Source organism: Trachurus japonicus, chromosome 6 (assembly GCF_045865225.1).
Source record: "Trachurus japonicus isolate A0001 chromosome 6, Traja_1.0".
Taxonomy (NCBI): domain Eukaryota; kingdom Metazoa; phylum Chordata; class Actinopteri; order Carangiformes; family Carangidae; genus Trachurus; species Trachurus japonicus.
Window position 1 is genome coordinate 24,974,684 of NC_140912.1, and position 12,209 is coordinate 24,986,892.

Genomic DNA, 12,209 nt, shown 5'->3' on the forward strand with positions numbered 1-12,209 from the left:
AAATGATGTCTCAACTAATTTTGCAGGACATGATGAAACAACTGTTACTTTATTTACCATCTTTTAACAATTTATTAATGTCTTTATTCGCCAACAGAGATCCAATTTAATTTGAAGATAGACTTGTGCCCTCACTATTAGCTAAACAGCCAGAGATCCAGAGAGGATGGATTGTAGCTGACGAAAGTCAATCAAAGTCATTTTTATGATGAAATAAAAAGTTGTTTCAAAGACCGTGTGTTTTGATCTTTCACAGTTTTATCCTCATGTGCTTATGTGCAATTCAGCCTGGAATGAAACTAGGGGCTTTTGGGTAGGCTACATCTAAATCCTCGACACCCTGTATACATTTGGTATGTGGGTAGTATGGATACATGAAACATTAAACTGCTCAAGTGACCTTTATTATTTCACTGTCACATGTGGGAAGTTTTAACAGTTTCCTGCTCTGTGTCAGTTTATAGATGTCAGACAAAAATACAAATCCCACTGACACGTTTATTTATTTATTTTTCAAAGACAGAAATTTGAATCTCTCATGCATGCAGCTTTATTTTACAGGTTTACAAAGGTTGACTTACATCATATTTTTGAATATCGCTTTACAATTTCAATACCCGTTTTAGTCTGAGGGAAGATATCATTGGGGTGTATATGAGTATGACTAACCACTTCTTGTTGGTCAACCTGAGTTGGATTCTGGCATCCCTATGAAAACACCTGTGACATATTAAGCAACTATTATTTAAGAGTATGAAAGATTTAAACAATTGTGGGAACAAAGGTATGAAAATGAACTAATATGTATTCAGTTCAAGCTGTAAATATTACATTTTATATAGATAACAGTTTAAAAAGTAGCTGCTAACCTTACATTGTCTGTTTGCTTGTAATTTTAGTGAGTAAAATTTAAAAATCAATATTATTTTATTGATAACAATAAATCAGTTTAAATATTCAGATAGTAGGCCCTGTTCAAACTACATTCAAGCAATCAAAAAAAAGGAAAATTGCATATTAAAACTGCTTAAAACTAATAAATAATCCAAAAATAAAGACCAGTTGTGGAGAAACATTTTTAAAAAATAAAAATAAAAAGATACAACCCCCCCCCCCCCAAAAAAACAGCCCCAATCTACATTCAAACAGCTCACTTTTTTCTTCTTCCAACAATTTTTTTATTGTTTGCACAATGTAAACAAAAAAATATTGCATGCATTGATTACATGTCCACCCTCCAAATTATTCCAATTCTTGGTTGGGGATCAGGTTCGTGAGTTAGTCCATTTTAGTTCATTAAAAAAAAGAAGAAAAAGTAATATTTCTGCAATATTATAGGCTACCGCAAAGTGCCACTGTTTACACGTCCCCAGGCTCTTCCATCACACATGATAAGAAATGGGTCCCAAATCTGGTGAAAATTATGTTGTTGGTGTTTTATTGTATAGGGAGAGAGAAAGTTAGCTTCGTTGACTTCGTTGATTCTATACAAACCTTTTGATCTTTTTTAAAAAAATGTTTGTAGAAAAACGCTTTGGATTGTTTATGTGCCTTGCGCTTGCGTCCTTACCTCCTTGACTTGCGTGTATTTTGACCCACACGGTTCGCCGTAGGAGGAAAGATGGCGACCGTAATGTTGGTTAGCCGTCCTGCGAGTGTCCTTCCAAAGATTTCAAGTGAGTAACGCCTAGAAAGTTGCTAATAGACGTGCACATGTATGTATTATAGTATAATATTATATTTTTTTACTCCTATTCCATTCCCGGACTGACTGACATCAGACTGCAGGCAAGGCTTGAGTGACCTTGCTAACCGGCTCGGCTAACAACCTGCGCGCAAAGGCTTCAGCTAGCGAGTCGCTCACGTTTTGGACCTTGGAAATATTTAAAATACAAATAGTTACCGAATATCTGAGATCTGAACCCCTGCATCTTTTTTTTGTCGAATAACAGAGAATAGTAGAATAATACAGGAAAGATAAGGCGTTAAACTTGGCCCAGCTTTGACCATCATCCACTCCGGTGGGTTACAGTGACGTGACGTCTGCCACATAGGCTCCAAACACGTTTTTGTTTTATATAAATGTGAATTAAAGTCGTAATTTATTTCTGCTCTGGCGGCTGTGCAGCAGATTTAAATGTCTGGCCGATGGATTAACAGAGTCGAGCGGAGATAACGTTGATGCGGACAAAAAACATGCGAGTGCACAATGACATCGGGTTAGCAGGTTCACGTCAGCGGATATTATTTATTACAATATCGTGTATATAGCTACATGCACAATCGGCTGCATATAAAAGTGCACAATTTACCGTGTCTTTTTGGAGCTGTGTTATTTGTTAGAGAGCTTCCGTGCTCTTAAGGTGACCGCATGCTCGCGTGTTGTTGATATCCCTGTGGTCAGTGCATACACAGATCCATTGACCACTGTTTTAAGAGAAATAGAAATAGTAATACCATACAGCTTCATGACAACTCCATTTTTTCTTGGCACTGATTTCACACGATCTTACATTACTGCGAGATTTACCTCCATATGGAAACAACTGCATTGCCACTGCCATTGTAGTTTACTGAACTAGTTTAAGAGAACTATTATGGCCAGAATTGTGATCACGGTAAATGCTCTCCAAAAATGTAACTAGAAGGTTTAACGTTTCGATCTAAACGGATCCCCTCTTTTACCTTACTTTAGCTTTTTGTTTTGCACCTGGACTCACACACTGGATGTGCATGCACTATTCTACCAGTATATTTATTACACCAACGCCAGCCTGGTCCGTTGATATAGCCTAAGTCTGGTTGGATCCGTGCTGTTGATACTAAGTTTGTTCCCTTAAGTCTTAAGTTGTCTAGTGTTGTTGAGCTTATGTTGGCAACAGATTTATGTTCTTGGCTGTCAGATCCACCCAGTGCATTCTCCTGTCACCTCTCTCTTCAATATTATTAATGATTTGATCAGCCACAGCCAGGTATTTGTTTATCCACACACTTCTTGGAAGAAATGTCTCATACCGGCGGTTTCAGCACCACCACCCAGACCAGCCTGGCCGGTACAAGCATTGTTTTTTTTAACATTTACCAGAGCTCCTGAGCCATATCAGAATTATTTTTTGCAAGTCATCACAACATGATAGTGAGATCAGTGGTTCCCGACCTTTTCTGGCTCATGGCCCCATTTTGACATCACATATTTCTGGCGACCCCATCAATCAAGATGCGCCAGCTCAGATATTTTTTTATATGCTGCATTTTATTTGAAATCGATTTCAATTCGAGAAAGTGAAAGTATAGAATACAATTGTTTAGGATTGTGTGTTTTTTTTTTATTATCAATTACTGGACATTTCAGGTGACCCCATTTGAATTCCAGGTGACCCCACATGGGGTCCCAACCCCAAGGTTGAGAAAAACTGGGTTAGATATGGATGTGCATGCACTATTCTACACATATTTATTACACCAGCACCAGCCTGGTCTGTTGATACAAGTCTGGTTGGATCAATGCTGTTGATGCTAAGTTGTGACTCAGCCTGAAAACAGATTTCTGTCCTTGGCTGTCCGATCCACTCAGTGCATTCTCCTGTCACCTCTCTCATCAATATAATATAAGGTTTGATCAGCCACACCGTGTTTGTTGTTTTTCCACACACAAATGTCTCATACCGGCGGTTTCAGCACCACCACCCAGACCAGCCGGGCCGGTACAAGCACTTTTTTGAACATTAAAGGTGTACAGAAATGGCCGTTTGTCCTGTTTGTCGCGCCAAGTTTTCACGAGTAAGGAATACGAAATTTGATATTTGAATTGAATTTGAATTTGATATTGATTAGGGGCGAGACCGAGCTCGGTGTGTGTGTGTGTGTGTGTGTTGTCTCAGACGTTTGATTGATGGATGACGGATCCAATATCAGTGGCTGATGAATCGTGAGCAGGCTGACGTATAATCCGTGCGCCTGCATTATCCAATGCGGAAAAAAACCCCACACTTTCATCCCGGATTTAATCAAAAATAGAATTTTGTACAAAGTTTGGGCTCCATCGTCTGATAGATGAGTTATTACACTAATGTTAAGACCCACAGTGGGCTCAAATTCAATTTTCTTTTCTGTACAGCTTTAACCAGAGCTCCTGAACCATATCTTAATTATTTTATGCACATCATATGATAGATGAGATCAGTGGTTCCCAACCTTTTCTGGCTTATGATGACCCCATTTTGACATCACATATTTCTGGCAACCCCGTCAATCAAGATGCTCCAGCTCAGATATATTTGCTGAATTTTATTGGAAAGCTTGTGAATGGTTTTATTTGAAAAGTGAAAGTATAGAGTACAGTTGTTTAGGATTGTGTGTTTTTTATCAATTACTGGACATTTCAGGTGACCCCATTTGAATTCCAGGTGACCCCACATGGGGTCCCAACCCCAAGGTTGAGAAAAACCAGGGTTAGATAGTTGGGTAATTGCATATATAACCAGCTGTTCCTAATTATGTGCTCAATTATAGAGTAAATTTTTAACAACAGCGTGTTACATGGCGTACAAACTATGTACACCTCTTAGTACAGTATCCTACAGTTCAACACCAACACGAACAGTTGCATCAAAAACTGAAAGTAGGATTTATGGAAAGGTTGTTGACTGTTAATTTTAGATTTGCCTACTTAAAGATTTGCTATCTAAATGAACGCTGCTACCTTTTTGATGCTGACTGAATTTTGCCTGTGTTTCTGTCCTTCCAACAGGCAGCTGCGCCCCTGCTGTATTGTCAGCTGCGGCGGTCCCCACAGTCCAGCGGAGGAAGCTGCACCAAACCGTCATCCCCAGAGGGAAAGGAGGGCGCTCCTCCTCCAGTGGAATCGCGGCCACAGTGTTCGGTGCCACTGGTTTCCTGGGTCGATATGTTGTCAACAGGCTGGGTGAGTGCATAAATACTAATGTTAACATATGCGCATTAATATTCAGTTAACATGCGGGAAACTTGTGTATTTTTAATGAGCTTGTATATGTAGAAATCACATCGTGTGCTGTTTATCTTGGCTAATATTACCTGGGACAGCTTGTTCTATTTTGATAGATGGAGGTACTGTTTTTTCTATGTTAATGAAACATAGATAGTTTTGGTATTTGATTTAATGGTTAAAGAGAAGTGATAGATTTGGTTGGGACAATATATGAATGCATTTCTGTTGTTATTTTAATAAACAGTTGCTATGAATGACCAAGTACCGGTAAATGAGATGGTTGCTGATTATTTGCAGGCCGCATCGGCTCTCAGATTATGATCCCTCACCGCTGCGACCAGTATGACATCATGTACTTGAGGCCTATGGGTGATCTCGGACAAATCATGTTCTTGGTAAGATGTGCAGACACGCAGTCAATATTTAAAATACTTATACAGCTCTGGAAAAAGTAAAGAGACCACTCCAAAATGTTCTTAATAAATCAGCTTCTCTACATGTATGGCAGCACACCTCACTCTACTTAGCTGATCACCTGAACCAAATCATATTTAATTATGAGAAAGATTATAAATAAATAAAAACATTGCTGTGATTAAAACATTGGGATTATTCCACCCACTTTGATTTCTAAACTCTTCCTAAGTTTAAAAAGTAGTGTTGTGTTGTGTTGTGTTGGTTTAAAATGAATATGAACTTGTTTTCTTTGCATTATACAAGGTCTGAAAACACCAGATTTATTTTGTTATTTTGACCTGTTGCCATTTTCTACAAATAAATGCTCTAAATAACAATATTTTTATTTCAAATTTGGGAGAAATTTTGTCAGTAGGTTACAGAATAAAACAAAAGTGTTCATTTTACTCAAACGCATACCTATGAATAGTAAAACCAGAGGAACTGATCATTTTGAAGTGGTTTTTCCAGAGCTGTATATGGATGGTCTATGGCGTTAATCTTGAATTTGCTTAAATTAAATGCAAAAGTACTTACTACTCTGTGTTCTGCCTTGTTGTAGGAGTGGGATGCCAGGAACAAAGACTCCATCATGAGGGCTCTGGAGAACTCTAATGTGGTCATCAACCTGGTGGGCAGAGAATACGAGACAAGGTATACGGGCAAGAAAACGTCTTGAAGCATCTGACTTATGACGTATTATCTTTTTCACTTGAAGCAAGTGAACTTTGCTGAATTGTCCTTTTAAATTATAAGTAAGAATTGACATGAAGCTTTTTTTCCCCCCCCTCTTGCTGTGTCAAGGAACTATCGCTTTGAGGATGTCTACGTTACCATCCCTCAGCAGATTGCTAGGGCAGCCAGAGAGGCCGGCATCACAAAGTTCGTCCACATGTCTCACCTCAACGCTGACATACGTAGCCCGTCCAAGTACCTGAGGAACAAGGTAGTTGGGTTGTTTCTCTACATACTGCACACCACACCTCTCCCACTCAGTCCAGCTAGTGTATTTATGCATATTTATTGTATTTGCTGGCCAGAGTGTATATGTTTAAAAAGTAGGTAATGATTGTTTGTATTATGTTCCTTTCATCAAAGGCTGTAGGAGAGACCGCAGTGAGAGATGAGTTTCCTGATGCTATCATAATGAAGCCCTCTGAGATGTTTGGAAGAGAGGACAGGTTCTTCAACTACTACGCAAGTAAGAAGTGTGTGAGAAAGTGTGTGAGAGACTCTGATTAATTAGTACGCTCTTATGCGGACACTTTTTATTCTCCCTGTCAGACATTGATGAATTGGTGGTTTGGTTGCAGGGCATTTGGTGCTCTAACTTTAGTTGTGTTGCACATTGAATAATTTTGTTGTGTTTAATTCTGATAAAACTGATAGAAGCAAAAGCAGAACTAAGGCTAAATGTATTTTAACCCTGGTGCTACATTATACTCAGCCAGCAAGTCATCTTACCGGTGAAAATTGTATTGTTTGGCTTTAATCTTCCTTTCCTTTCAGACATGCGCTGGTTTGGAAATGCCATCCCACTTATGTCCCTGGGCAAGAAGACGGTGAAGCAGCCGGTCTATGTAAGTTTGCTGAAAGGAAGAAGCTATTAAGTCATGTGTGTGTTTTAAACCAGAAGCCACCAATAAGTAATACAGTACGTTCCAGGTAACAAGACACTCCTCAAAATCACATCACATAGCCACAGGTGGGAACTTGTGTGGTGAAGCCAGCTTAACATGACCCTTTATTCCCTCAGGTGGTGGATGTGGCCAAGGCCATCATCAATGCTGTCAAAGATCCTGATGCTAATGGAAAAACATATGCGCTTGTTGGGTAGGTGGTCACCACACTCTGTTAACTTTATTTAGGAACTTGATTTGATTAATTAGAATAAACATTATAGCACATTACACTATGGATGGGTACCGAAATTCGGTACTTTTTTGGTACAGACCGAATTCCCACCAAAGTACCGAGTATCGATTCACATAAAGTCAATCAGTACCACATTTCGGTACCTGAACGCACCTTCGTCGTGCGACAGCAAGAGTGCAGTCAGCATGAGCACCGCACACTCACGCCCCCCCTCCTCCTCCTCTCTCTCTCTGAAATGAGAGGCGGAGAAGCGGTAGAGCCAGCCCGTCGTTTTAAATCACTACGTGAAAAACAGCCGTCCGTCATTTAATGTGAAGAACGGACTGTTGTGACAATCCGTACCGAAGCGGTCCGGTCCCGACTCCCGAGTCCCGCTTCTCATCACAGCGCATCAGAGCACATCTAAACGAGGATGAAGTCTCCCACTCTCCTCTCGTCAAGTCCACATGTTGCAGAGTTTGCACTGCAGTTTCAGTTTTTTTTTGTTTGTTTTTTTGACAAAGTTTCACTCAGAGCTTTCTGATGGCTGTAGGAGTCTCTCCATGATTCTCCTTTTCCCACAGTAAAAACTGACATTTTTTCAGACAAGGCTATAGTCTCATAAACTTTTTTTTTTTTTCATTCTATTATATGAAAATCATTGCCCATCCCTAAAACATAAAATACTCTTAAAGGCTGAGGAGTTGTGATGTTGTTAAGAGGTAAATATTCAAATTTCAGACGTTTTTATTTTTTATTATTATTTTTTTTTAATTACCACACACAAAAAGTGCCGAAAACAGGTACCGATTGGTACCGGTATCGGTTCCCAGGTACCGAGTATCGATACCATATCGATTCAAATGCGAAAGGTACCCATCCCTACATTACACACACCACAGTCTACATTGACGTGGTAAGGTCATGCTTTGAGTTCACATGTCATCTTCCAGAAGCACCAACACTTGACAGATGGTTGGGGGAGTTTAGAGTTCAGATCTACGAGAAAGACTTAAGTCAGAAATTGACGAATGTGTGTCCAGTAATCAAAAGGATGTCTCTTGCTGAAAGCAGAACTATGTTGTTGGCAAGCAGTGTTTGTTCTAAGGTGGTTTCCACTGTGTCAGTTTTGTTATAGTCTGAGTGATGTGGTCATGGTTCATGTCCCAGCTGTGAATGACTTGTGAACACACATTAATACATCAATAACATTCCCAAACTGACTGTTTTTGTTTTTTCCTTTGTTGCTGCCCAGCCCTAACCGCTACCTCCTCCATGACCTGGTGGAGTACATCTACGCCGTGGCACACAGGCCTTTTGTGCCCTACCCCTTGCCTCGCCCACTCTATCAGTAAGTTCCTCATACGTGCTCATCAACATTTGTTGGGCTTTGTTTGCTTTTGTGTAACCTGAATTTTCAGTCATGGCGCAAATATGTCATTAAACAAAACAAAGGTAATAGACAGACTATAAAATTACATATTAACTCATTGAGTGCCAACCATGTAATTTCTCGTTTTTTGTTCCCATGCATTGAGTGCCAAAAACGAGATTTTTCGTTTTTTGATTTTTTTTTAAAATTATGTTTTGTTCTGATAGGAGTTACCGTTTTGTCATGCTAAGCCTAATTGTGAGGCCGGTTTAGAGGCAGAAAATGGCTGTTTTTCTCCACGTTTCTGTCTGCCTCAGCCTGCGGGGGCCCCTATCGCCGTGGTAACCTCTTTGATCCTCAGGCCAGGGCTCGTTAACTTCATAAACAATCCACCTGGCGCTCGTTTAAATGTTTATAAACACAGACACAGCTAAATCAGACTGACACAGGATGCAGCTACTAACTAACTATGTGTCAAGTCAGTCACACACACACACACAGACTCTAGAGCCAGCTTCATGTGATTACAGTCACACACACACACACACACACACACACACACACACACTAACACACACACACACACACACACACACACACACACAGGTAACCTAATGTGGTTACAGCTCCTCCATATCAGTGCTTATAGAAAGATGATCATGTGTCTGTCTGATCAGCTCTGTCTTGACCTTAAGATCGTGGGTTTGATTCCCATGTTGACAGAGATGGCACAACCCGCAGTAGCTCCCGTGGCCCATTCAAAATTTCCCGAGAGGAAATTTTCTAGTTATTATTATTATTATTATTATTATTAAAGCAGAAGTAAGCGATATTTTTGTGTTAATATAAGTCTTAAATAGTTATATCTTCAACAGCAATCACTTACATAGAGTGTTTGGACCAAAACACAGGTCTCTCAGTCACTCTGCTCTGAGCCGAGGAGAAAACTTTCCTTGTATTCTACAAGCTTTATCCAATGAGGAGAGAGAACAGCATGAAGGGCTGTGTGTAAACACAGACACAGCTAAATCAGACTGACACAGGATGCAGCTACTAACTAACTATGTGTCAAGTCAGTCACACACACACACACAGACTCTAGCCTTCATCAGTCACTCCCTGATGAAGGCTAGACGCCGAAACGCGTCGGAGTTTTTAATTGTCATGTTGACCATGCCATAATTTAATAAAGGCATTTTATAGGTAAGAGAGTGCCTTGGAATTTTTCTTTTGTTTTCTCACATCATTGATCCCTTTCCAAAGAGCACCTCTTTTTAAACAACGAGTCCACGAAGCGCTCCTTTGTTTGAAGATGCTGTAGAGAGTTTATTGTTCTTGTTGGCAAGATTCCAGTACCAACAAATGATTGAAAAGGAGATAACAGATTCAATAAAAGTTGTTTTTTAGTCCTGCACCTGTAACACGTTTGGATGTGCGTTTGGACCCAACTATTGTGTTCTCAGCAGATCCAATAAAAGTCTCGGCTGTCTGGCATATAAATTGGTTGGTAGTGAAATCACAGGATTTTTAAGTGACCTAACAAGTCAAGAGAAGACACAAGTTTAAGATAAGCCTGTACATCACGTAGATACCACACAAAACTAGGCCAAACTGGGTCATTACCCCAATCCCTACATCGTTTTGAAGAAATCCCTACAACAATGATGGAAATGTAAAACAAATGTTTTGCACAACTATTTACCGCAGGACTCAGTATTTGACAGTGCAACAAGCAATACCATAAACCAACCAACCACCAATAATTAGATAAAAAGAAATTATATGCACAGTATATTGCACAGTGAGTTATGTATTATTGCACAGTACATTGAGGTAGTAGGTATATTGCAATATATGTTGAGGTTATAGTCCAGGGTGTGTCTGTGTGCGTGAGAGGAAGAGCCGTGAGCCGCTGCACAAACTGATTTTATTTGTAATAATTAAACAGTCGGATGTGATTGATTCTGGAGTTGGCCGTTGAGTAGGCGTGCCCTACAGGGGTATAATTGTTGCTACACACTGATGTTATCACCTCTGTTTCTGCTTTTCAGCCTTGCGGCTAAGATTTTTGCAATGAACCCATTTGAGCCCTGGACGACTCCAGACAAAGTCGATCGGGTAAGAAAAAAAAACTTTGGAAGTATCCCTCCAGTTGTGGAGTCTCTACTGTCACAATCCTGTGTCTCTTATAGTCATTGTGCATGTGCAACCTTTAATTTTGTGCTACGCTTGCATTTTTTTCAGTTTCACTTAACAGACCTGAAGTACCCAGGACTTCCTGGTCTGGAGGATCTGGGCATCACTCCCGCTACCGTAGAAACAAAGGCAATCGAGACTCTGCGTCGCCACCGCCGGTTCCGTTACCTGGAGGCTGATCTGGATGAGACGAAACCAGCCAAGACCGTCAACTATTGAACTACCTAATGAGAAATTTCACCATTGCTAGGGCAGCCAGAGGATGACAGTGCCTCTACTTTGTCCTTTTGTCTTTAACTGTATTCTGTACATAAATAAAAAAAATTATCCTTTACGTTTTCTCTTTTTGAGTTTTTATATTAGATATTCCTATCATATGAAATTACATTATCAGCTGTCCCCGCCACTTCCTGTCTGCATTCTGTTTGACCACATTACTGTAACCAATCTGCAGGAGATCTGCAAGTGCTTTATGAAACAGCAAACATTGCAGTATAGAAATCGCAAAAACAAAGTAGAAAATTTCCTTGCAGAAAGTTTGAGAGTCCCACGGGGGTCATAGTTCCACAATCTCTGTCAAAATGGTAATCAAACCCACAACCTTCAGATTACGCGTCACATATTGTATAGATAGAGCTAATCAGACGCGTGGTCACCTCTCTCTGAACACTGACATTAAGGAGCTGTCAACTTGTCTGTCCATTTGTATGTGTGAGTGTTAAACCTCTGGGCCACGGCAACTACTGATACTGTGCTTGAACATCTAGCTGTGTAAGTAGATCACATCACAGTGAACAACAAATGAGATGCAAAACAAATTCAACGGGATTGGTTGCTAGGGATTATGATGTATTAATCCGGACTGTTTGCTGAAAAACTGAATCCAACTTTTTCAGACTCTGGCGTTGAAAACTGCATTTTCAAATCTAAAATGCTCAGTTGTGGCTCCATTAGCGACTTTGCTGCTGAAATGTCTTGTAGCAGAACCCAAACACTGCACTGACATGTTCATAATTTCAAAAAGTCAGTTTTTGGTTTAGGGGGACTTTAAACTCCTGTGTGTCCAGAATTGTTCTCCACCAAGTCCTTGCAATTGACCGTTATTTCTGCGCTATTTGAACACAATCAATCGTTATTTCTTGTCTATATTTCTCAACATTACTATGAAATTGACCGTTATTTCTAGACGTTATGACACAATCACTTGCTATTCTTGACATTGTCACAAATTAGCAGCCTATAAATTAAAGGGTTACCCATTATTTTGTATAGTATCATTTAAAGGCAGTCTACTAAATCAGCCCTTATTAGTGGCTGACATTTTTAAAGCAGAAGTAAGCGATCCGGTCATTTTGGCTAACT

The 12,209-nt window shown here is 39.9% G+C and overlaps 1 protein-coding gene across 1 annotated transcript; it reads left to right on the plus strand.

The window, feature by feature from the left end:
- The first annotated feature begins 1,605 nt into the window (after positions 1–1,605).
- Positions 1,606–11,181, plus strand: ndufa9a (NADH:ubiquinone oxidoreductase subunit A9a). Its single transcript, XM_085779945.1, has 11 exons — positions 1,606–1,676; positions 4,751–4,924; positions 5,267–5,364; positions 5,988–6,079; positions 6,230–6,371; positions 6,524–6,626; positions 6,935–7,005; positions 7,182–7,258; positions 8,535–8,630; positions 10,703–10,769; positions 10,896–11,181. Exons 1-11 carry the CDS (start codon positions 1,622–1,624, stop codon positions 11,064–11,066), a joined length of 1,146 nt encoding a protein of 381 aa, XP_085636071.1. The 5' UTR covers positions 1,606–1,621; the 3' UTR covers positions 11,067–11,181.
- Positions 11,182–12,209: the final 1,028 nt, after the last annotated feature.

What these genes read in the sequence shown, in the direction of transcription:
- ndufa9a (XM_085779945.1), top strand. Translation starts at nt 1,622, where the DNA reads ATGGCGACCGTAATGTTGGTTAGCCGTCCTGCGAGTGTCCTTCCAAAG. An exon ending in TGTCCTTCCAAAGATTTCAA is followed by an intron (nt 1,677 to 4,750) that starts GTGAGTAACGCC and finishes TCCTTCCAACAG; the next exon opens with GCAGCTGCGCCCCTGCTGTA. An exon ending in TTGCCTCGCCCACTCTATCA is followed by an intron (nt 8,631 to 10,702) that starts GTAAGTTCCTCA and finishes TCTGCTTTTCAG; the next exon opens with CCTTGCGGCTAAGATTTTTG.